Source organism: Leuciscus leuciscus (genome assembly GCF_965113295.1).
Source record: "Leuciscus leuciscus genome assembly, chromosome: 6".
Lineage (NCBI taxonomy): Eukaryota > Metazoa > Chordata > Actinopteri > Cypriniformes > Leuciscidae > Leuciscus > Leuciscus leuciscus.
Genome location: NC_138730.1, coordinates 33,853,180 through 33,879,935, shown reverse-complemented (window position 1 = coordinate 33,879,935; position 26,756 = coordinate 33,853,180). Strand labels below are relative to the sequence as shown.

At 36.5% G+C, this 26,756-nt stretch overlaps 2 protein-coding genes across 3 annotated transcripts; one reads left to right on the top strand and one right to left on the bottom strand.

Annotated features, from left to right (window-relative positions):
- The first annotated feature begins 2,309 nt into the window (after nt 1–2,309).
- Nucleotides 2,310–15,980, top strand: nfatc4 (nuclear factor of activated T cells 4). Its single transcript, XM_082171908.1, has 13 exons — nt 2,310–2,951; nt 5,184–5,344; nt 6,961–7,467; nt 7,613–7,788; nt 8,792–8,954; nt 9,334–9,434; nt 9,524–9,625; nt 9,712–9,899; nt 10,183–10,323; nt 12,770–12,825; nt 12,926–13,052; nt 13,867–14,553; nt 15,648–15,980. Exons 1-13 carry the CDS (start codon nt 2,816–2,818, stop codon nt 15,716–15,718), a joined length of 2,616 nt encoding a protein of 871 aa, XP_082028034.1. The 5' UTR covers nt 2,310–2,815; the 3' UTR covers nt 15,719–15,980.
- A 3,673-nt stretch (nt 15,981–19,653) lies between these two features.
- ftr66 (finTRIM family, member 66) lies at nt 19,654–25,737 on the bottom strand. Of its 2 annotated transcripts, XM_082174415.1 has the most exons (6): nt 25,112–25,737; nt 24,287–24,382; nt 23,838–24,059; nt 23,594–23,744; nt 21,011–21,070; nt 19,654–20,506 (listed from the first exon to the last, which is right to left on the bottom strand). In XM_082174415.1, the coding sequence occupies exons 1-6, from the start codon at nt 25,691–25,693 to the stop codon at nt 19,977–19,979; spliced, it is 1,641 nt and encodes a 546-aa protein (XP_082030541.1). In that variant the 5' UTR covers nt 25,694–25,737; the 3' UTR covers nt 19,654–19,976. The 2 variants fall into 2 exon arrangements, with proteins under 2 accessions (XP_082030541.1, XP_082030540.1); XM_082174414.1 differs by having other exon boundaries at nt 23,594–24,059.
- Nucleotides 25,738–26,756: the final 1,019 nt, after the last annotated feature.

Genomic DNA, 26,756 nt, shown 5'->3' with positions numbered 1-26,756 from the left:
GTTTCAACACACCAATTTCCATGTCTTTTGTTTTTTTTTAAATGAAAGTAAGTTCTAACCTGCAGGCTACAGCATTCCAGAAGAATGTGGAAAGGAGTGAATGAGGTGTATCACACAGTTACATGCATTGGCATGCTTCTTCTACCTGTTCTTACCTGCTTTGACTTGATAGTTCTTTACCACTTTTTTCCTGACACATATATCTTGATTTAAAATCCACAACCAACCCAATATTCACCAAATATGAATATTGGCATCAAGCACTCACCATCATGTTTCACACTGTCTTTCTTTCTTCTGTGGAACACAAAAGAAGACATTTTGAAGAATGGCCACTCATTCTAATGAAATCACCAGAGAAAGGTGATGTTGAGCTCAGAAAAAAAGAAGACGAAGAAGCATAAAAGTATCATAAAAGTGGTTCATATAACTCATCTTCTATATTCAAATGTCTTTTGAAGCCATACTTATTAGCAAGGTATTATTACTCAGAAGAGTATTAAATAGAAGAACAGAGAAGAACACAAGAAAATGTGTGGTAAAAATTGGCAACTCTCTACACCCATAAAAATAAAAGTTTTGGCATTATAGTTCAATGAAGAACATTCTTCACACTTTTAAAGTCAGCATGAAACAGAAGTTACAACTTCAATATTGTGAAAAAAGTGAAACAGTTTCTCGAACACTTGATTTTGTCCATCAGGAATTGTTTGGATGGTTGGATGATTTGCTATTGCTGTGATCTTTGGGGATCCCAAAATGATTCTTTTTTACGAGAAAAAGGATGTCAGTGAATAGGGAATTGGCTTTTCACACACACACACACACACACACACACACACACACACACACACACACACACACACACACACACACACACACACACACACACACACACACACACACACACACACACACACACACACTCATTGCATGAGGTATTCAGTGACTATTATTGAAAATATGGCACTGCATTCCTCATACAAGAAACTACTAATATATGTGAGAAGTGTGTGTGTGTGTGTGTGTGAGAGAGAGAGAGAGAGAGAGAGAGAGAGAGAGAGGGGAAAACTTAGCGAGAAAATACACTTCCTTATTTCTGACCTCTGGGTCATTATTCAGTGACCTGTTTCCCATGAGTAACATAAGCTTCTCCAAACTCTCATGGGTTCAATGGAGCACCGAAGGGAGCAGCTTAATCATTGCTTTACATGAAGTTTACAGTTTCTCAAATTTGCATATATGTCATTGTGACGTGATTAGAGGCTGTGTGGGAACTAAACATAATAGCTATCTTTGTTGTCCACATGATGGCAACATTATCCCATAAAAATGCTTTTGGTCTAGTGGTGGATGGTATATATAGTTGAAGCCAGCACAGATTGCTGCTGATGAGAAGCTCATGCATAACTCTGATATTTATATAACTAGATGAAATGGGCCACCTCACAATCAAGCCCTGTGCTTAAGACCATTAGATCCCATTTCAAAAAAGGCTTGTATTCTTTATATGCTCTATTCTCTCCCAGAATTATGGCTGTTCCCATCACTAAATTAAATGTATGTAATTCCAGTACTGATGAATCCCAGCCAGATGCCTCTGTACATCAACTTATCAAGCAACAGATGCCATGGAAAGCTCACTTCTAAGCATCAAGCTTTAAAATAAGACAAAAGATAATTATTGTGAGAATTGTCAGAAAGCAGAAAGAGGGAGAGAGAGAGAACATGTTTATTTAAGTTTTTCATCTCCCGTCTCAGACAGAGTGCAGACTACAGAGGATAATGAGAAACAGATCTTACAGGGGGAGGGAAAGGAGGGAGAACTGGGATAAAGAGTTGGGGAAAAGGAAGGGGAGGGACATTGAAGGGGGAAAGTATGATGGGGTAGAGAGAGAGAGAGAGAGAGAGACTGTAGTTATGGCGTCATAGATGGACAAACTTTCAGCATCAGGATCTTGTCTAAAATAAAAATAGCCACTATGTTTAAGCATGTGGAAAAGGAATATGAAATATGTTTTTCTCAGAACCTGTTTGCCAGACAAGACTTTCGCTGGTGTCTGTCCAGGGAATTCTCTATTAGGCAGAAGAGAATGTGTTTCTGCTTTTAAAAATGTGTGTTGGAATAGATTCTTGCGGGTATCATAAAGTTATACTTCACAGTTCACCCTAAAATATGTAGTTGTACTCACTGACCAATCAACACACTATGCAGCAAAAGCGGGCATGTAAAGTTAAGGTCTGTTGATCGACAAGTCAAATAGCCAATTGGGAGAGAGTAACGGTACCGAGGAACCCGCCCAAAGGCAATTAAGGGTAAAGAACGAAAAAGAACTACATATAACTTTTTTGTTCTATGCTGGTGGAGGAGTGATGGTATGAATGTAAATTCTTCGGATATTTGTTATTGAACGTGAACGTATGTGGGACTTGAGGCTGTGAAAATGGACTGTTCTGGACGATGGAAGTTCGTGAGATGAAGTTATAATAACCGACTGTCACGGAAATCGCAAGCGAATCTACAGGGAAGAAAAAGTTAGATAAAGAGATGTGCAACTGTTAAACTGCAAGAGCGATGCGGAAATAAGAAAATGGTCAATGCAAATGTGATACTTCAACTTGAGGATAACTTTTAATTCTTTAATGTAGCCTAATACAAGGAAGGCGCACGAAGGAGAAAGTGGATCGCGCACAGTGACATTCTGGAAAAGCTGTATGGCTCCCATAGTTTTAGACGGAGCCGATATTGAGAAGTGAGAGAGGGTCAGTGATTTCTCTGTCGCCGGTCTCGGTCGTACTTTTCTCGGAGTCAGAGATGGGGGCCGCGCCGGGCTCGGGATGGGAGGAGGGAGAGTTCGAGTTCAAGCTCGTGTTCGAGGAGGATCCGCCGCGCCAGAGCCGCTGCGGCCCAGAGGAGACCGAGAGCGGCCAGACGCATCATGAGCCAGCCGGTATGTGTGAAAGATGGAAGGGTGGCGAACCAATAGGTAGCCTATTGGGATGGTGCATATGAGTGGTTATAGATCTGAGCTGGTAACCGATGTTTTAGGTGCAAAAACCGTAAATCATAATCTATATAATTAAAATAATAACTGTTGTCCCCTTGAGCAGTCAATACATTTATAAGTGCGGCGTATTTACAAGTAGCTTTGGATAAAATATACTGTTTCAGTCATTATATCAGAATCCTACAGAATATGCACAATATATATATACATACATACAGGGCCGGGCACAGACCTTTTGAGGGGCATGTGCTGAAACTGAAAAAGTTATATATATTGTGTGTGTGTGTGTGTGTGTGTGTGTGTGTGTGTGTGTGTAGGTCTAAATGAGTCGATGAGATGACGCTATGTTACTCAAAGCACATACAAATTCAATTCAAACAAATACATACATTTTCTATTTGCCTAATTAACATATTTTTCATTTTCTGAATTAAAAGTATTTCTGTTGTAGTTGTCAAAAATGTCTAGCGGTTGTAACTGCCCGAACAACTCATAATACCTCATAAAAAACCACCCACCCATAAAAAAAGTTGGCACATGTAGTTTTACTCATTAATATTATTATTATTATTATATTTAAATGTGCTGTGAAGCGATTTTGCATTATAATATTATGAATATTTTGAAGAAGAAAAAAAAGTTTATCTGGCAAATAATTTTGTTGTCACGTGACAAGAAAATCATAAACAGTGAAGATCTTCATGGTTGTGTCCAAAACAATTTTTCACCTTTTATGAAAGGGAACACTTTGTTCAGGTCATAATATAAAATCAAGGCTTAGACATTTATATTCATGCAATATTTTTTTACATTGACATGTTTAAAACGTTTTTAAAAATAACGATAAGTTGTGGACAGTGAATTATAGGTGGAAGGAAAACATGATTTTTTTACATGATGATGGTTAGACCAGTTGACATTTTTATATATAGTCATTACTTCAATATGTTTTGTGGAATTTTTTTAAATATTTTTTTAAATACATGATTCTTATTTGTCATTGACCCATTGGCAGTACACTTTATGTGCATATTTTAGGAGACTTTTTGAATGTCTTTACTTTAAAAAAGGCACAAAACATGGAAACATTTCTCTAAAGAATTCTTATATGTTCATGTAGTCTGACTCACTGCCCATGTAACTAAGTTTTATCCGCTGAAGTGTGCGTGTGTTTATGGGTAAGTGTGGAGCACAGCGCAATGTGTTTTTAATCAGCTGTGCGTGTGAGCAGAGTTAACAGCTGCCATCTGGACCCGAACCCTCAATCTCTGTTTACCGAGCATGCATTTAGATACCTCCCTCCAATATTCCCTCCTTTTCTCTGCCCTGTTTCCCCCTCCTGGCACACATTCTGTTGTACACCCATCCTCCGCCTTCATATTGGCATGAAGTCGTAGAAACATGCACCTCAGGTTTCCGTCCACACACACCGCATCACTTTGCTGCCTTTTACCGCAAGTGCTTTCTTCAGATGTTTACTATGTTCTTAAGCGTTGCCATATATAATTATTTATTTACTTGTGCACTACATCATATTAACAACTTTAAGGATTAGAACTTGCTGAGTAGGTTCTAAATTTTGAACTTTAGAATTGCCCCTACAAACATTTAATTTGTTAATCATAGTTTACCACAACAATAGAGCAGTGACTGCAAATGAGGGCTTTTACCAGTGCGATAAATTGATTTTAAAGTAGCTTTTATAATATCTGAAACATTCTATCAGACAGATGTGTTTTAAGTGTTAATTTAAGCTAAATTAACCTAAATTATTAAGCTGAATTATTGTGAAGCACAAGGGTGGGAACAAAAAAGCATCCTCAAGACAAAAAACAAACAAAAAAAAACTGAAGAAACTGTGGCATTTTGTGTAAACTGTCATTGCTATGCTAATGATTTGGTGTGGCAGATTGTAGTTTTGAGAGTTGAGAGATTTCAGAAATCACCCCATTTGGAAAACCTTATGGATGTGTTCTGAGGTAAACAAGTCTGTGTGTACTTGTGGAAATAATAAATGACGTTTCCACAAAGGCTTCCCTGTGTTTGTTATGATTTTCTATTGAGTGGCCTTGTGTCTCATGTTTCAGCAATTGTTTATCCCATATGCACATACTTGCAGCTCAAAAAGCATGTGATTTGCTATGTGCAATAAGCTTTTCTTTTTTTTGCCACCAGATACCCACTTGACTTCCACACAGGCTGGCCAGCCCATGGGTATCCCCTTGCCTCCGCAGTCAGCCGGCCGCAGAGCTGGGATGCATTCGCCACCCCCTAGGCGGGCATTAGTCAGGGAGTTCAGTGGCACTTACGAGAGTCTACCAGCAAGATCAATACAGGTGGGAAGCACATTTTCCTGAATTGTAGATTTCTAGAACTTCCTGATACTAGGATAATGTTACACATTGTGATTAATTATGGCAAAATAAATCCAGATGTCTGGTTTTAATTTCAGGAGTTCATTTTTGTTGCCCAGTAATGTTTATTGTGAACTGAATCGGTTGCCAGGACCTGACCTGCATTTTTTTAATTTTGGCACATAAGGTCTGTAGATAAATGTCAGAGTTCAAATAAAATTTGAGTGTCCTTTAGCATTTAAAATCAACACAAAACCAGAATTGACCCTATTTATTTAATACATGTTTCTGGCCATATTGTATGTCATTCATCTGCAAATTATTATCCAAAACAAAACATGTTTGTCTTTGTAATCTTGTTCTGATGGATAAAATCAAGACCTTTTTCTTTGAAACTCAAAAACATGTAATAAACAGGGTTGCTAATAGGATGTAGAATCAAAGAAAATCTGGTTCCGCTTCTGATTCCTCATAACAATTCTGGTTCCTTAGTAGTTCCATTAATGATTCTTTTAGTACTTTTTCTGGAAAAAAAGACATTTAGAAAAAAAAAATGCAATTCCATTGTATGAGAAAAGTTATAATAATTATTTATTTATTTAATCTTATTTGTTCAAATAATAAGTACATTTAAAACAGTTATTGCAAAAGATGTGTGACTTTTTAATTGACTTTCTCTTTTTAGAGGCGGCATAAATGCAGTTCCATATTAGCCTTTTACTATACCACAATATTAAACAAACAATCAGGTAACACATTTTATTCAATAATATTTCATTTAAAAATTAAAAACTTCATAATGGGTGAAAATCAAATTTAATAACACATTATCATATGAACATTGCTGTTATTGTTAACTAAAACTTGAACTAATTGAAATAAAGCTGAAAGAAAACAAAATATAAATATTAGATGAAAAGGTTAAACTTTAACTTTAAAAAACTTTAACCAGAAACACCAGCGATTTCGCGTTTTAGAGACTGTGTTTGGTTCACTGCAGTTTTAAGGAGAAAATACTCAGCAATGGTGTTGACTTATGAATTTACACATGGTTTGTCTTAAAACATTAAAAACACCACGTAGACATATAAGCAATATTAAAAGCTTGATTTTCACCGCAGGGAGACTTTAAGAAAAGAAAGAAAGAAAATTTGTTGTCTGGGCCATTTACTGAAGTCGAAGTACTAAAAATAACTAAAATAAAAAAAATGAATGGAAAGGACAACACAGTTATTCAAATTTAAACTAAACTAAAATTTACTAAATAATATTCAAATAAAAGCTAGTTCCAAATAATAATAAATGCTATAATAGTATATAAATAATACAAAATAACACTGCATAGTCAGTAACTACACTGATTTAAAACTAGGTAGTTGTGAACTGTATGTGTTTGATTTACTAAAAGTAACATGTATAAAAGTCACATAGTTCGGTAATCCGAACACTCATTGTGCTGTATGTGTTTGATTCACTAAAAAGAACTGCATTCATTCATAAAAAAGGACAACATTGCTGTCTGTTTTGGTCATGCTGTAGATTCATCAGTTGTGTTGCAGCGCTGTTGTGGTAGTTCAATAATATCACACTTATTTTAGGTATCAGATTCTAGAGTGCTTGAGTGCCCTAGTATCCAGATCACCACTATCTCCCCTGAAGATGACTCAGGCCCAGCGGGGGGAAGTTACTGGGACAGTGGGGGTGGCTGGGACAGGGAGCGTCTATACCTGCCCCTGCTGGATTCCTACCGTGATGTCATGACAGGGGCAGGTTCCCTCAGCCCCAGCCCCAGCCCTGCTTCCAGTTCCTCATCTCGTGGATGGCTGAGTCCAGCTTCCAGCTGTGATTCTCTCCTGGTGGAGGAGGAGGAGCTGAGTGAAGCTGCTGCCCACTTCTGCCTATCGCCCTCCTCGCGCCCTACGTCTCCTGGGGGCAAAAAGCGCAGGAACTCCCCAATGGCCTCCCCCAGCACCTCCCGCAGAAGCAGCTACTCTGAGGATCTCTCTTCCTTCCCAGACGCGGGAGAAACCTCGGCTCAGTCTCAGGCTCCAGCGAGCTGTGAGCTCAACATCCCACAGAAGACCAGGAAAACCTCCCTGGAACAGGTGATCCTCTTGAAATCCTTAAACTCACTGATGGTCCATTCTTGGTAATCAAACAAAGAAATTAGTGTGTTATTTAAAGAATTATCTCTGTCACATGACCATCTTGGTGTGTTTCTGGGTGTTCACAATATGTGTGCCAATCTAGGTGTCATCAAGAGATATCGAACCAGAGCTGACCCCCATTCAGAACTCTACCTGCCCCCTCCCAGAGGTTGCTCAGCTGAGAAGGGATGCCCCCTCACTAGGGATGGACTACCTGTCTGTGCCTCCTGCTCTGGGCTGGGGCAGAACCAGGGCCTGCGCTCACAGTCCTCTCTTTAGGTTAGCACACATCTCTTATGTTTCATTTTCAATTTTAATGCTAAGGAGTTGTTTAGAACAGAATACTGCCTATTATTTCAAATAGTATTTGAAACAGTACGCAAACATTTCAACTGCAGTACGCTACATTGATATGATATCACATGACCTCATCAGGTTGTATTTTTATATAATTAAAGTTTAAAGATAGTGCAGAGTAGGCAATTTTTGGTAACACTTTACAATAAGGTTTCATTTGTTTACATTAGTTAATGTATAAACTAACATTATCTAACCATGAGCAATAGAGTTGTTACTGTATTTGTTCATCTTAGTTAATGTTAGTTAATAAAATTCCAGCTGTTCATTGTTTGTTCATGATATTTCACAGTGCATTAACTAATGTTAACAAATATAACTTTTGATTTAATAATGCATTAGGTATTGAAATTAACATTAACAACGATTAATAAATGCTGTAGAATTGCAGTTCATTATTAGTTCATGTTAACTAATGTAGTTAACTAATGAAACCTTATTGTAAAGTGTTAAACAATTTTTTTTCTACTAACACTTTTTGTTATACTGGTTGAAAGTCTGTTCACATCCTGACAGCAATCAATAATAGAAGTGGTCTAAATATTAATACATGTGTACTCTATCTATCTTCTGTGGAAGTCTCATGCAGGACCAAAAAATGTTTGTCCAATCATTCGTTCTGAATGCAATCATATGATGTCCTACCTGCCTGTCAACATATGTATTTCCATAAACCCTGCTCACGCAGACATCACGTGTCATCAGCGCGCTCCATAAGGCTATGCAGAGTCTCTATCTATCTATCTATCTATCTATCTATCAGTCTATCGATCCATCTATCCATCTATCTATCTATGAGGTTATGTGACAACATACTGAGGTCATATGATAAAAATGTAGCATACTAAGCCTACTGTTTTACTCACTACTTTAGATTTACTTAATGTCTTAGATAATCAACTCTGCTTCCTTAATACTTCCACAGATCTAATGCACTGCCGCCACTTGACTGGCCACTTCCTTCACAGTTTGACCAGTATGAACTACGTATAGAGGTACAACCCAGACCACACCATCGCGCTCATTATGAAACTGAAGGAAGTCGAGGAGCAGTAAAGGCATCACCTGGAGGCCATCCAGTGGTAAAGGTTAGTAACGCTCATAAGCTATAATTAATGTACAATCCTGTACAGTATGTGCCGTTACTTCATAGGTGTGTGACTTGCTTTGTAAGTGTGTGGCATTTTACCATTCAAGAAAGAAAAACTATCGTATTTCAGTATTATTAACAAAGTGTTATTGTGTGTGTGTATATATATATATATATATATATATATATATATTATATGAAAAATTACACACACACACGCACACACACATATATATATATATATATATATGTGTGTGTGTACTTTTCTGTTGTATTACTGTATTTAGATAATAGATAATTAGATAGAGAGTATAGATCATTTATTCGAAATAATTGAATTTATATAAATTTTTTGCTCTTTTCTCTCTGGCATCCAGCTCGTAGGTTACACTGAGAGACAGCCGCTCTCCTTACAGGTGTTTGTAGGAACTGCCGATGACAGATCAATACGTCCTCATCCTTTTTATCAAATACATAGGTAAAACTCTATGATATTTCACAGTATTGAACAAAAGTGTTTTTGGTTGATCCATGGCTTGACATGTGATATACTTGTCTCTCACACAGAGTAACAGGGAAGATGGTTGGCACAGCTAGTCAGGAGAGCGTCCAGGCTGGCACCAAACTCCTGGACATCCCACTCAACCCGGAGAACAACATGACTGCCCTGTGAGAAAGAGACATTTGACCTCTGATTAAATGTCATAAACACCTCAGTAAGTGCTCATACATGAATTCCTGTGATTGCCTCTCAGCATTGACTGTGCAGGTATTCTAAAGCTGAGGAACTCCGACATTGAACTCCGGAAAGGAGAGACGGATGTAGGAAGAAAGAACACTCGAGTGCGCTTGGTGTTCCGCACACACCTCCCGCTGTCTCCGCCCATCGTCCCCCCTGGACGAGTCTTAGCCCTTCAGGTCGCCTCTTTACCCATTGAATGCTGTGAGTGAAGCAAATCACAATTATGCATGTTTAACTGCGACTCCTATGTGTAAGTTACCACTTTCACTTTTTCATTTCGTCCTATACACTTTTTAAAAGTGCATTTTGATGAGCATACATAATACTGTTTCAAACATCAAGTCAATTAAATGACTTCTTTTTATAAATTAAGCACAATTTTTTCTAAAATACCAGCATCATTTAGTCACTCATTGTACACATTGAACAATCTTCATTTGATGTTCACTCAAATTTAAGCTTAAATGTATGCTTGTTCCTGCAGCACAGCGCTCTGCACAGGAGCTTCCTGTAGTGGAGTCTGTCAGTCTTACTTCCTGTTCAACAGAGGGAGGGGAGGAACTGCTTCTTGGTGGGACTAACTTTCTACCCACTTCCAGAGTCTTCTTTATGGAGAGAGGATCAGGTATTCGAGTAGGCCTACAATAATGCACATTTTCATGCAGAAAAAAAAAATTAAAGCTGTTTTTCTTTACACCTACTTTACACCTTTACACCTACTAACACCTTTTTCAACTAAAACCGGAATATTTTTCAATTACACGACAACAGCATTTTGGGGGATGAAAACGCAAACTTTTGAAAACGATACTGTTTTTGTCATCATGAGTCGCGTTTCCACCGCAGGAACTTCTCCCAGGAACTAGGAACTTTGGGGTGGTACTCGGTGTGTTTAACTTTACACCACAGGAACCAGGGTCTAAATGAAGTTCCAGGTAAATATTTCCCCCTTCGAAAGACCCTGCTCGCGAGGTAGTACTTTTTCAAAGTTCAGGAACTTTCAGGGGTGGGACTTGGGCGCTGAACATGCAGATTGGTTGAGTTCATGCCGCATTTTGATTGGTTGACTCCACGCAGCATTTTATTCAACCACCAATCTGCTGCGGATGCGTGTAGTAATAGTCGTCTACTATTTGAATCAACAATGGAGTTTAAAAAATACGACCGATGGAACGACGAGGTGTTTGGTTGTTTTAAGCCCCCAACGGCGCCTTCCAGGCAGCGAGGGGATGGGTAGGTTTAAGGTTGAGGGTAGGGTTAGCTGCCTCTAAGGAGCCATTGGGGGCTTAAAACACCATCGAGCGAACGACGACGAGGTTCAGGCTTTATTAAGCTTAAATTCAGAGGATGAAATCCAGTCGGAACTTTAAAGTTCCAGTCCTACGTCACCGGACTATTTGCCTAATCTTCACGGTACTTTAGACCGTGGTGGAAACGTGGCTAGCAACAGGTCTACGGTTCTAGGTCTAGGAAAAAAGTTCCTGGTAAAAAAGTTACTGGGACAAATTGTTCCGAGTAATTTCGGTGGAAACGCAGCTATGTTATCTACAAAAACGAGAATTTGTGAAATGGTGACGTCATGTGCATGCGTATTACGTGTTCAGTCAATGTGACATCGCCAACTACTGGCCTGGCATGCATAATACAGCGTTTGTATTCTTTTTCGCGGATCCGTGTGAACGGGGATCATTTTGACAACTTTGTCTTCTGTAGTCTGTTTTTTTGTAATCCATTTTTATTACATTGTTGTTTAAATGTACCCTAATAATTTTTTTTTGCCAGGATGTATTAAATTTAAAAGTGACACTTAAGGCTGGACTCACATATCGCGCCTAAAAACGCGTAGAAAACGCTAGGCGCGTCGCGTTCTCCTTTTTCAAAAGCGCTAGGACGCGGTTGCGCTCCGGAGGCGTCTATCGTTGCTAAGCAACCATCAGCTGCGCTCTCCGTTACAGCAAGGACATTTCAGAAATGGATTTCCACCGCAGAAAAACCCTTGCTGTAACTCTGTTACAAGATTTATTTTCTAAGAAAAGTAAAAAACGCTGCAGTGTGTGGGTGCACCCAATACTCCAACAACGCAAAAAACATGGGGAATTTCACCAGCTGATCCAGGAGCTCCGCCTGGACAATGAACGGTTCAAAGCCTATTTCAGAGTGGACCAGGACCAATTTGATTATATTTTAAGAAAAGTTGGCCCAAGCATCAGTAAACAGAGCTTTTGCCGTGAAACCATCTCTCCTGCGCAACGGCTCTGCATTTGTCTGAGGTTAGACTATAACTGAAGTGGTCATAAAACGCCAGAAATAGCAAACACATACACATTTATATATAGAATATAGAACAATTCTGTATTAACAATGATGGATTTAACAATGAATCAGTTGTGAGCATTAATATTTTTAGTAAAAATATTTTTTAGTAACTAGTGCAGCAGTTTACAGTGTTAGGTTCTTGTCACGTGACCTACGGTGCGCTTGCGGCATTCTGAAAAGTTGAGATGTTTTTATCTCGATGCGGCGCGGACGCGCATGGAAAAAATGAGCGCGTCGCACCGCGACCGCGTCGCTTCCAATATGAGCGCGCATACCGCGCGCCTACATTTGAAATAATGAACTTGAGCGCGCAAAAGACGCGATATGTGAGTCCAGCCTAAGACTTTTACATTGTTTCAAAAATATATATTTCAAATAGATGCTGTTCTTTTGAACTTTCGATTATCAAAATAATCCTGAATACATATATTATGGTTTCCACAAAATTAAGCAGTGCAACTAATTAATAACACATTTTTTGAGCACCAAATCAGCATATTAGAATGATTTCTGAAGGATCATGTGACACTAAAGACTGGAGAAATGTATATTTTTCATCACAGGAATAAATTACTTTACATTTTAAAATGTATTAAAATAGAAAAGAGTTTTAAAAGAGAGCATTAATTAGCATAAGAGACCCCAAACTTTTGAACGATAGTGTACATTATAGCTAACATGAGCGCATAAGGAAGAAAACACCATAATATCACAAAATCAATGATGTTGTATTTATTTTTATTATATATTTCTAGATGGCAAAGTCCAGTGGGAGGAGGAGGCACATGTAGACAGGGACAAAAGCAATGAGGTAAATCGACCATATACTTAACTATGACTCAGTGAGTTAGACTCTGTGTAGAACTTGAAAGGAAATGGACTAATTCTGTCTATATTTACTTATGGTCCAGAATTTGCTGTGTGTACGAGTGCCAGCCTATAATGATCTTTCACTGAACCACCCAGTATCTGTCTGCCTGTACGTGTCCAATGGGAAGAGGAAGAGGAGCAGCACACACTGCTTTAAATATCTGCCCAGTGAGTGTTACACAGGCAGCAGTTAGCTGTGTTTTTACATGGTAGAATCCCTCTGCGCATGGTATTAATCGGTGCTGTTGACAAGAAATGCAAAATATGTCTTATGCATGCCATGTGTAATAAAGAACCTGTTCTCTTTTATAATCTAAAAGCGTGTTCAACTCAAGTGCTGCTTTGACCTCCAATAAAGTGTTCCAGATAGCATCACAGAAGAGCAATTTTAATGTCTTTCTCTTATTTTTTAAAGAAATTAATATTTTGAATAATATTTTTTTTTGCAGTAAGGATGCATTAAATTGATCAAAAGTGACAGTAAAACATTTCTAATGTTACAGAAGGTTTCAGCTGTTCTAAAATACACTTTGTTCATTAAAGAATCCTGAAAAAAATGTATCACAAAAATCGACAAAAATATTAAGCAGCACAACTGTTTTTAGCTTTGATAATAAGTGTTTCCTGAGAACCACATCAGCATATTAGAATGATTTCTGAAGGATCATGTGACACTGAAGACTGGAGTAATGATGCTGAGTCCTAACCCTCACCCTAATTTATCACAGGAATAAATAACATTTTAATATTACATATAAAACTTTCTGAATGTCATGGTACATCGTTCATGTTGTGTTATACAACTCTATGTAAATAGATAAACAAAATATATTTTCTAATGCAAAACCAGCTGAACCAATGTTGTGAATTCGGGGGAGGGGAAATCTGTTTGGCTGACCAATGGTAGATGGGGAGTGCACAGGAAAGTCACTAAATGTCATAATATGTCCATCTTGACTTGTGTGTTTTCCTCATTTTCTAGTCATGTTTAAAGAGGAGGATCCACTCCTATCCCGTCCCTCCATCTTGCCCCTGGAAGGGGTGACGCTTTGCCCTATGGAGAGCGGTAGTTCTGTCGACATGAGGTCAGACCTATCCGTAGATGACAGAAGCATGTCTTTCCACCTCCCTCCATATCCCAGTGAGTACTCTTACTCCTTGCACGGCTACCAGGAGGACTACTGCCGGAAACCAGAGGTTATCGAGGACGGTGGAGGTCGCGGTGCCCTGACCGAAAGACATCCTAGCTTTGAGAGCCTGGAGCTGGGTTTCACAGAGCTTCTTCCTCCTATGTACCCAAGAGCCTCACAACCTCTTTCCCCCTCCCCGTCTCCGTGGCTCGACTCTCCCTATCTATCCTCTTCACCTTCTCCCTCACACTCTTGTTCTCTGAGCCCGTTCCCTGCCAGCAGTCCGATCTCCACCTCGCCTCTTCCTCCGCTCTCTCACTCTCCATATCCACACTGTCCTTGCCCCCAAGAGATGTGCTCCTCGCCTCCGTCAAATACTAGCCACTATCAGGACCTGTGTCCACCTCCATACGGCCAATACGAGAGCTGGGAGCACCAGATGCGTCCCGCTGAAAGAGACACCGCTTCTAGCCTGAAGTTGGAGGGACCCCCGGACTTTACGGGCCCTTCACCGATGCAACATATCACATTAGAGGAAGGTGGGTATGATTGATTTTATGTGTGATGCTAGGTATGCACTGATATTAAGATTCAGACTGATACTGATTAGCCAATAATTATTTTAATGTTATGGTCAATAACCAGTAAATGGCTCATATTCAAATTCTATACTAATATTTATTTGTACCTATAAAAAAATTAAAAGATGCTTCTTCGCAAACATCATGTGCTGCTCTGACCTCTAATAAAGTGTTGCATATAGTATCACAGAAGAGTTTTTTTCTCTTATTTCTTTAAAGAAATTATTTTTTTATTCTGCAAGAACGCATACATTCAAATAAATGCTATTCTTTTGAACTTTTTTTAAAAAATCTTGAAAAAAACGTTTTAATTAAATTATTAAGCAACACAACTGTTTTGAACATTGATAATAATAAGAAATGTTTCTTGAGCACCAAATCAGCATAGTAGAATGATTTCTGAAGTGTCATGTGACACTGAGAAATTATGCTGAAAATTCAGATTCGCCATCACAAGAATAAATAACATTTTAAAATCTATTCAAATAGAAAACAGTTATTTTAAACTGTAACAATATTTCACACTATTACTGTTTTACAGTATTTTTTATTACATACATGCCTTGTTGAGCATAAAATACTTCTTTCAAATCGAAATGACCCCAAACTTTTGAATGGTAGTGTAATCATATAAAATAATAATTTATTATTATATAATTATGTAGATAATGGTAAATTACAATAATGTAATATTTTGTATTAAATATTATTGAATGCAAAACATATTATTGTAATATTTAATGATATGAATTTCATGATATAGATACCAGAAAGAAAATAGTTATATTTCATGTTATGACCAATAACCAATAAAAGGCTTATATAAAATTCTATGCTATTTTGTCAAAAAAGGTTTTTTAAATAAAACACTAAAAACTAAATTCAGTCATTTTAAATGCTACAAGTGAATTTAGGCATCACAACATTGTTATTTACCGTTTGAAAATGGATAATCATTATGAGATTTGCTAATGCTAAGTAGAACCAGAGTCTCATGATAGATCTGTATCAATCTATTAAATGATTTCTACCATAATTTCTCATCCCTGCAGTGACTGAATTCATCGGAGAGGATATCAGATCCTTTCAGATGGAGTCACACATGGACAGTCGACCTGGATGACAACATCCTCTCAGCTGTAGTTCAATGATAATCAGTGTATAGATAATATCATATCAGCATTTTCTGTATAATTTTTTTATGGTATATTGCTAAAATATGGCAATAATAATAAAGACTGCGCTACTTCAGTGGGGAATCTGTGGTAAAACAGAAGGCAGGCATACAGTTGTAAGTATGTAACTGTTACTGCTTCCTGACTGCATATTTGAATGGAACTAATGTTTTTAATCTGTATGCAAAATAAATTATCATTATATTATTATGTTTTGATCCTCTAAAAGGTCCATTTATGGGGGTAATTAATTTAACGATCAGGTAATGTAAAACAAAACCTTAACATGTTCACCATTCCCTTTTTTTTTATCTGGGAAACTGCCTTCATTTTTGCTGTCTATTTGTGGGATCACTGAACATGTCCTTTGTACACAGTGTCTTGGTAGTTTAAAAGTGACTTCTTCACCCCTGCCCCCACACAGGAAATATTACAACCCTCAAACATCTAAATATTTATAAACGGAGAATATCAAATGTATAATCATTGATTCATGAAGACAATGTGGACTTGTTGTGATTTGTGACTAGTTTCTGTCATGGTTGACAGTGTAAATGAAGTGGAATATTTGTCTATTTGGACGACAGGAGGAACTCTGCCCCCTAGTGGAAGTCAATGTCTTTGTTTGCGCATAACATTTTTAAATTAATATTTTTTATTCATAAATGACAACAACAATACTTATTAGATGGTGCTTGTTCCATTTCAACTATTGAAAAAAAAAAAAGTATCCTACCGTGGAAGCACGGTGAACATGATTTCTCGTGCAACATCTTCCTGATTCCTTACAACCAGGGTTAGGTTGGGGTTCAATCTGTTATTTACCTATTTCCCTGATTTTAGGGATGGGTAGGGTTAGGTTTACGGGTAGGGATAGGGTTAGGACTACATTTTCGGACAGGAACATGTCTTACTTGGCAAAATCACGGTGACCGTGGAAGCACCATGATACAGTGACTGAGGGTAAGTAGCTAAGTTACAAGAATGTTCTCGAAATTTAGCGTATTGTCTCATAAAATCTAGTAAAATCATACGTTTAGGCCCAGGACATCTTATTACGCCATTTAGATGTTAAACAGTGTCCAATTTTAGTTTGAATGTTTCAGTTATAGATGGCAATGGGTGAGAGGGTAAAGCAGGAACACTAGAAATGTCATATTAGTTCTGAAGACCATGGCGTTCATTCAGCTTCAGTAATGCTTCGCACAGTCCAGATGACTGAGATAAACAAAAGATTTAGCAAAAATAAGGCATTTAATGCAACTTGACCTTTAAAAATTCTGGATTTAATATAACCTCAGGTTGTAGAGCTGATAAGCAAATAGTTTAATCTCAGTTGTAAATCAGTATAATTAATCTGAATCACCTCAGTAAATATGTGAAAATCTGTCTTGTGGGAATGTTGTGTTGTTCCAAAATAAGCAGGGCCGCATCTTGGTGGACTGCCAAAAAGCAGCATATTTTCAGCCCGAAACTGGCGCTGGTAAACTATCATGGCCTGAAACCACATTGGTGAGGTTGTGAATGGACCCGGATCTATTCCTCAGTTCCTTACACTTGTATATTCCAAACATCATTCATTCAGTCCTGTCAGTGCACTCACATGAGCTGAGATAAACTAGTAGGCTACATTACATTTACATGTTCATTGTAAATAATTTATTACCAAAGCACTTATTATCATTATCAACCCGCAACTTTTGATTTCCAAAGTAGACTTCACCCTCATCCAGACTTCTATCAAGTCTATCTCTGAGAAAGGTTGCCTTCATGTTCTTGGCACTCTAACGCAAATACTGAATTATAGTCATTTTAAAACAGTTTTTAGTTCACAAATTAATTTTTTAATCATCTGGTAATAAAATATGTTTTTCTCTAGTAGTTTTTCAGGTGCTTTTCCTCTGAAGGCCTGGTTTTAACCCATTTGGCCACCAGATGTCGTTGTTTCTGTTGTTTTGTCTATAAAGCTTTGGTTGTCCTGCTCCAATGGCAAGCCGTTTTTACATTTAATCCTTAATACGTACCAGTATCTATTTTCATGCTACTTATTTTTTAGCTACTAGTATCTATTTCATTAAGTAAGTACTTATTCATTAGCCACTAGTGCTTATTCTTTAGGTAGGCCTACTAGTGCTTATACTTATTCATTAGATAGGCTACTAGCCTGTTACATTGGTATACTAGTAGCCTACTTATTTATTAGATATTAGTAGCCTACTTATTCATTAGATACTAGTACATATTAAATATATACTACTTATTAGATACTAGTACTTATTCCAATAGTGACTAGTAACTATTCTTTTGTTACTAGAAACACATTTTTACATTTTTGCCATTGACTTCTATTGGAATCTGTCATTCAGATATCAACTATTCAGTTTTGACTACAGTATGTATTCCAATTGTGACTAGTACATATTTTTTATATACTAGTAGTTGTTCATTAGGTACTATTTTTTAGATACTAGTATTATTAGATACTAGTCATTAGATACTATTTATTACATATTAGTATTTATTCATTAGATATGGGCCTAGTTCTTATTTATTAGATAGCCTACATCTTATTCATTAGATACTCGTACCTATTAAATAGATACTAGTACTTATTCATTAGATACTTATTCATTAGCTAATATTACTTATTCAGTAGATACAAGTAGGCCTACATATTTATTAGATACTAGTATTTATTCCAAATGTTACTAGTAAGATTTTTTTATTGAACTCTACAGTGGCCATTCTGACTCCTATAACATAAGACGAGTAAAACAGCAATTGTAACTAGTGGGGCCCAAATGGAAGAAAACAAAACTAGATTTTTTCCCGCATTTCATGGAAAACTGTGTACAGAGAGGCCTTAAAAGCTGCTAGATCTGCTTATTTTTCAACCCTATTAGAAGAAAATAAACAAAACCCTAGATATTCATTTGAAACAGTGGCTAAATTAATGAAAAGTTTAAAAAAATAAGTACTAGTTCAAATTTTTCTAAGCAAGTATAATGAAGTATAATTAAATACTAGACACTATTGGAATAAGTACTTGTCTAATAAATAAGAACTAGTACCTAAAGAATAAGCACTAGTATCTGAAGAATAGGTACTAGTATCTAAAGAATAAGCACTAGCTAATGAATAAGTACTAGTAGCATAAAAATAGAGACTGGTACTTATTAAGGATTAAATGTTAAAATGGCTTGCCATAGTACGCCATTTATTTGAGTGCTTGTACTGTTAAAACATACTAAATGCCATAAAATATCAAAGGAAATAGACTCTGTGATGTGAAAAATGAGGTTGACTCTGAAAGGCAAAGCAAATATAATGATTAACACAATGTATTTTATTTGGATTGTTACAGACGTTTTTAATCAGAACTGACAGAGAATGAAAGCGTAAAGGCATTCAGACATTATTAACCTCAAGGGACATTCATGGACAGAAATAACAGCAATTCACTGTGCAGTTTAAATGGAAAGACATTATCATAGACATAAATGTGTCACAAGTGTTTGGCTGGAAACAAATATTTTGCATAATGTGTGATCAGGAGTATAGAATATATAAGTAGCCTACCATTTGTCAACATTATATATATATATATATATATATATATATGAAGAGTTCAGATGCAAAAGCCTCTAAGTGCCATCTGAAATTTTCTTCCAGAATGATCATTTTTATCAAGCTCGTATATTTAAGTAAAATAATTTCAATTAAATGGCAATGCAAATTACCTATTAATTGTCATTTAAGTGAAATTACTTCACATAAATATACAAGCTTTATAAAAATTATCATTCTAGAAGAAAATTTCAGATGGCACTTAGAGGCTTTTGCATCTGAACTCTTCATATATATATATACACGTTTCTAATTATATTACCACTGACATAATTTAATGCTCACTCAAACTTAATCTTTAACAATTTAATTACTGTTAAAAGTAATCATACTGAATCCATTTCTGATGCCTAAATTCTCTTAAAATTTTAAATGACTTATTTTAGCTTTTAGTACTTTATTATAAATACAATAATATAATTTATGCAAAATATTACATTATTTTTTATGTTATAGCCATTAGCTATCAGTTATTTACCATAACATGAAAATAATTATCAGCTTATGAGTCTCGGTCAAAAATATTGTGCAGATTGTGCAAGTAATAATTTGTGTTGATATTCAATGCCAAATTTGCCCTCACTCCAACTGACACAGCTTGATCGAGGCTCCACAGCTCATAAACTCAAAGCCAGGGTAGAGAGGTTGTGTGAATGTGGTCTGAACTCTGTGAAGGAGGGTCATTGAGTCATCAATGCTGTAAAAAGCTAGTGTCCCGGCCCTATGATCTAGATAAACACCTATCTTTGACGAGCCAGGCTCTGAGATTTTACTGACAATCCTGTTGTGCCGGAAAGCATAACCTCTCCTGCAGCAGAACAAACTCCAGGATTTGTCATTGTGACCGAAGTGAGCTTCATTGCTCTCCCCTTTCCTGGCAATGTTTTTGTATGCGACGGCAATGTTTACTCCCATCCCACTCCATTCCACCTCCCAGTAGCTGCAGCCTGTCAGGCCCTCAGTGCCCAGCACCTGGCACCAGTAATCAAAGCGCTCCGGGTGGTCGGGACAGGATTGCTCTTGGCTCTGAACAGCCGCTTCTCTGTTCCCATTGGACAAACTAAGGTCCTTGTGGGCTGTTAAAGAATTTAGTTGCAGCAGGCAGGAATCTGAGAAATGGATAGAGCATAAGAGATCAAAAATGTTTATTCATGGTGTATTATATTCAAATCATCTATAAATACATATCAGATGAGAAGTTGAAGAACACTAACATCTACACTACCGTTTAAAAGTTTGGGGTCAGTGAGATGTTGTTCTTTTAAAGACATTAATACTTTTATTCAGCAGGGATATATTAAATTGATCAGAAGTGACAGTAAAACCTGTCTGCATTGTTACAAAACAATGTACAATTATTATATTATACTTCAAATAAATGCTTTCTATTCATCCTGACAAAATATATAAGCAGCACAACTGTTTTCAGCATTGGTAATAATCAGAAATATTTCTTGAGCACCAAATCAGAATATCAGAATGATTTCTGAAGGATCATGTGACACTGAAGACTGAAGTAATGATGCTGCTTTAAATTGTAATAATTTTACAATAGGCTGTTACAGATTTTTGAGCATATGAATGCAGCTTTGGTGAGCATAAGATTGACTTACGGTGCAGGAACTCTGATCTAATTCTGGGCACTGTGCAGTGAAGGATCTTCATTGATCTAGCTGGAGAGAAAATGGAAAGCATATGCACATCACAAGGAAACGATTTAACCATAAAGGTTGAATTACATAACAATTTGCAAATCAGTTAAACTATGGAGGTAGATTTGTGTCTTTATTATTCAATCAAAAAAAAGGTTGCTTCAATCAAAAAATATATTTTCAATCAAAAAAAACCGTTTCAATCAAAGAAAAAAAGTGTTTGAATGCAAAAATATATTTGAGACTCAAAAAAATGCATTTGAACACTATTTTTTTTTGCTTGAAAATGTTTTTTTTGATAGAAGTGAAGGTTTTTTTGTTTGAAGCAACTTTTTTGATTGAAGTATTGTTGTTTTGTGTTTGGGCCATATTATGGGTAGGACATTTGTGTCTTTATAATTCAATCAAAAAAGAAGTTGCTTCAAACAAACAAAACATATTTTCAATAAAAAAATCACTTCAATCAAAAAATAAACCTTTTCAATCATAGAAAAAATGTTTTTGAATGCAAAAAAATATTTGAGATTCAAAAAATTGCACTTGAACACTTTTTTTTTGATTGAAAATGTTTTCTTTGATTGAAGTAATCTTTTTTGTGTTTGGACCATGTTATGGGTAGGACATTTGTGTCTTAATTATTCAATCCCAAAAAAGTTGCTTCAATCAAAAAAAAAAACATTTTCAATCAAAAAAAAAATAATTTCAATCAAAGAAAAAACTGTTTAAATGCAAAAAAAAAAAAAATCATTTGAAGTGTTTTTTTTTTATTGAACTTTCTTTTTTTTTGAATGAAGTGAAAAAAGTTTTGAAGTCGTTTTTTTTTTAAATCATTTTGACACAAACGTACCGCAGTGGGGGCGGGTGCTTCCCCATTGGTCAGACATGCTTGAGTGACAAGTGTCTACACCAACGACGTCTTTCTGACAAGCAAGTCATGGTCGCCACTCGCCAGCGAGCCAGGAAGCAGTGGTGGAGTTGTTGGTAAGTAGATAAAACCGTATTAAAATGATTGGTGTCACGTTATTAGCCTACTCTGTTTGATATTTCGATTAAACATACAGCTTGCTAACTTAGCTCACGTTGACTAATTTGTGTGATGGTGTTAGAGTTAGGGTTAGGGTAGGTTAGGGTTAGGGTAGGGTTACGCTCTCAAAATAACAGCATCTGCCTCTGTGTCTGCGAGCATTTGACTGTGATGGTGGGGAGACCACTACCCGTGAGCGAGAGAGAGAGCGGGACGGTCAAATAGCTGTAATCCTGTGGGCTGTGTGAGAAGATAGACTCAGGCTCTGCATGACCTGTTGCTGCTAAACAGGCAGCGCTGTGGGCAACAGTTGGCCTGTGGACTGTTGTTTGACCACTAATGACGTTACGTATTATAACACAATATAGCACAAGCACATAGCAAGCCTCTGTAACGTTACTTAAGTGAAATAAACAATTCAATTAGCCGTTAGCGCACCCTGCTAGCCTGCCTGACAATATGAGGCGTCAGATATCTAACACCATCACACAAATTAGTCAACGTGAGCTAAGTTAGCAAGCTGTATGTTTAATCGAAATATCAAACAGAGTAGGCTAATAACGTGACACCAATCATTTTAATACGGTTTTATCTACTTACCAACAACTCCACCACTGCTTCCTGGCTCGCTGGCGAGTGGCGACCATGACTTGCTTGTCAGAAAGACGTCGTTGGTGTAGACACTTGTCACTCAAACATGTCTGACCAATGGGGAAGCACCCGCCCCCACTGCGGTACGTTTGTGTCAAAATGATTTTTTTAAAAAACGACTTCAAAACTTTTTTCACTTCATTCAAAAAAAAAGAAAGTTCAATAAAAAAAAACACTTCAAATGATTTTTTTTTTTTTTGCATTTAAACAGTTTTTTCTTTGATTGAAATTATTTTTTTTTTTATTGAAAATGTTTTTTTTTGATTGAAGCAACTTTTTTGGGATTGAATAATTAAGACACAAATGTCCTACCCATAACATGGTCCAAACACAAAAAAGATTACTTCAATCAAAGAAAACATTTTCAATCAAAAAAAAAAGTGTTCAAGTGCAATTTTTTGAGTCTCAAATATTTTTTTGCATTCAAAAACATTTTTTCTATGATTGAAAAGGTTTATTTTTTGATTGAAGTGATTTTTTTATTGAAAATATGTTTTGTTTGTTTGAAGCAACTTCTTTTTTGATTGAATTATAAAGACACAAATGTCCTACCCATAATATGGCCCAAACACAAAACAACAATACTTCAATCAAAAAAGTTGCTTCAAACAAAAAAACCTTCACTTCTATCAAAAAAAACATTTTCAAGCAAAAAAAAATAGTGTTCAAATGCATTTTTTTGAGTCTCAAATATATTTTTGCATTCAAACACTTTTTTTCTTTGATTGAAACGGTTTTTTTTGATTGAAAATATATTTTTTGATTGAAGCAACCTTTTTTTTGATTGAATAATAAAGACACAAATCTACCTCCATATTAAACAGGAACTGCTTAGGAAAAAGATCAACTTAGGGTGTTTTCCCCCTCACCTGCTTGATAAATCCTGAGCCATTCCTTTTTAAAGACAACTTCAAGCTTCTTCTTTAGACCAGATATTGCATCGTTCACATTGCTAAAATCTGAGAGTGAAGCAACTGTGAAGGGTGGGCTAGGAAGGCCAGAAGAGAAGGAATGACAGTTCTGTGAAGAGACAGAGAGAGAGAAGTATTTGTCAAATTGTTTCTGAGCAATTTTGTTGTATATATTTTCAGTCAGCACTGGGTTCAAAGTTGCCTGAAGAACATGAACGTGATCTTCAGACTTCAGAAGCATCTGAAGCTCATGATCTCTCTGTTTGAGCTCAGTGATTTCTTGCTCCAGTGTTTGCAGCATGCTCTCCGCAGCTATCTCTTGATCTTGGATCAGATCTCTGAATTTACATCTCTTCCTTTCAATAGACTGCAGCAACTCATTGAAGATCTGTTCACCGTTTTCCATAGCAGCTTGTGCAGAGCTCTTTTAGGGCACAAAAACATTTATATATACATATATATATATATATTATATATATATTATTTAATAATATTTATTTTAAAATAAACTATGATTATTATTATTATTAATACAAAGTAAATAGTTAATTGATATGATGAGAGATGAATTAATTTTCAGGTTAATTGTTTTTGATTTAAAACATTTGAGGATTCATCTATTTTAATAAAGCAGTTTTGGAAATGTCTTACTTTCAGGGCATCCACAGCTTGTTTAAGCTCCAGCAGGTCCTTTTCTTTAGTGTGGATTTTGAGCTTGTATTTCTGTCGTGTCATGCCCATTTCTTTCTGTGAAGAAACAAGGGTTTTTATTGTAATATTCATGCTATTTAACTATAATTATGATAATTAGAATGGAGGAGTGATGTTACAGAATAGACATACTGCATTATTTGGGAATTCGTTAACGTCGCTTAAGTATAACTTTATATTATATTTGATCTTTTAATATGTGTTACTCTTATACTCATTTGTCACAAACAAAATAGTGAAAACACTTTATATGTAAGGACATATATCTAGAATATTCAAAGTAGCTGACCAAGCCAACAGATCATAATCTCTGATTTGTTAACAGGAAGCTCTGCTAGGGATATGTTTGCATAGAAGGTTGAAATTTAAATGTGAAGCAGGAAGTTATTTTTGTTATATTATATAACCTTATAACATTACACTTATTTGCAGGTACTTTATTGTTTTGGGCTGGAAACCTGAACTCAAGGGACAGCCTCAAAAACATCAGTTATATGCCTCCTTTCTCTCACATTTTGTCCCTGTTACTCTGTTGCATGAACTTTTCAGTACAATGAAAGCTGTTCATATTGAGCTGGAGTGCACTTTGGAAAATGTGCATTGCCTCAGTGGAAAATGATTTTGGCTTCTAAAGACTTCTGAGTATACAGTAATTTACTGTGTCTTCCATAGAGGTTAAGAACCATGAAAAGGTATCTTGTTAAATACTTACACACTCAAAGAAAAACAAGAAAGATGATTGTTATTATTATTTTTTTTCTTTACCTGTTTCTTTGTGCTTTCCACAGCTGCTGGTACTGTATCATGACCTTTGTGGTCCTCCATCACACACAAAGTACATATGCACTGTTGATCAGTTCGACAGTATATCTCCAAATATTTGCCATGATGAGGACAGATCTCCTGCTGGCTGAGGTTAACAGAGGCTTCAATCAGCTTGTGTTGCTTCAAGGCAGGAGATTTGTTGTGTGCTTCAAGGTGATTTTGGCAGTAAGATGCCAAACATGCCAAACAAGACTTCACAGCCTTTTGTTTGATACTTGTACAGAAATCACAGGTTACATCACCTTGCACGTAATTGCTACAAATCTCAGAGTTGCCTGGAAGTTCCAGTTTCTTCGGCTTGTCCACCATATCTGCCAGTATGGTATCGTTCAGAATAGGCCTGGGGCTAAATGTCTGTGCGCACTGGGGACAGCTGAAGACCGCCAAATGATCTTTTTTGTTCCAAAAATCATTAATGCATTCTATGCAGTACCTGTGCTCACATGGTATAGCCACTGGATCTTTCAGCACATCCAGGCATATCGAACAGCGAAACTCTTCTGTATCCCGGAGCTCTTCCATTTTGTTGTCTACTGTAGGGAAATGTTTGAAATGAAAAAGGGTCCGTCACTGAGAAGCAGTTTGCAGTTTGGCACGGATGTTCCTGGGCCACACCCATGAGTTTTTCCTATTTAGATGACAGATAGGTAAATGTGTGTGCCTATTGTACTGTAATTGTAATAAAAATGCTGCACGGTGTAAACTTTAAAGAAAAATTGTAAAATAAAATAAAGATACTTGAAGCACCATTTACTGTAGGGTTCCTTAGATTGCCACACTGGATGAACCCCCTGAATAAACTCTAAACCAGTGTTTCTCCACCAGGGGGCCTCAAGAGGTTTGATGATTCAAAAAATGACAAAACAAGCTTTAAAATAAGATAAGCCAAAACCTTTTTAATTCACCCCCTTAAAATTTTTCTTCTTTGCAAAACCAGGATTCACATGGCCTTGGAAAACTGGGATGTCTAGACCTGGAGAAGTAAATGAATAAAATATTTAAATGCTTTGTTTGTTTGTTTTTCAAAAGCTTTACAAATTCCAAAAGCTTTCAAATTTTTGTTTCAAAATTCCAAGCTTTCAAATACCTACTGGGTAGATACAGATTAACATATATTTTTAAAAAAGTATTCAAGTAAAAAAAGTGTAATGGGTGAAGTGGCTGCAATAAAGCGCATGACAAAGGATTAAACAACAAAAACAGTCTTCAATAATAATCCAACTAGAACAAGCAGGAGATTTCAAGAGTAATAGTTTAACAACCACATGAAGACGTAAACGAGACCGAACAAAGAACTGAATGAAATGAAGGCTTAAATACACAGTCTGAGTAATCAATGGAAAACAGAACAGGTGCGTAAATTAGGAACTATGGAAACTAATCTACATTCACATTAATTCTCCAGCATTATTCACATTATTTGCGTATCGGTTTGGAATCTGATCTAAAATTATTGACGTCCACATTGTGTATCGCAACTGTTCAGATCCGATTTGTGTGTCTATGCCACTTTTTCGTTTTCTGAAATATTTGCTTTGGTTTCTATGGCAACAATGTTGCGTTGGTAGGCATAAGCCAAACAACA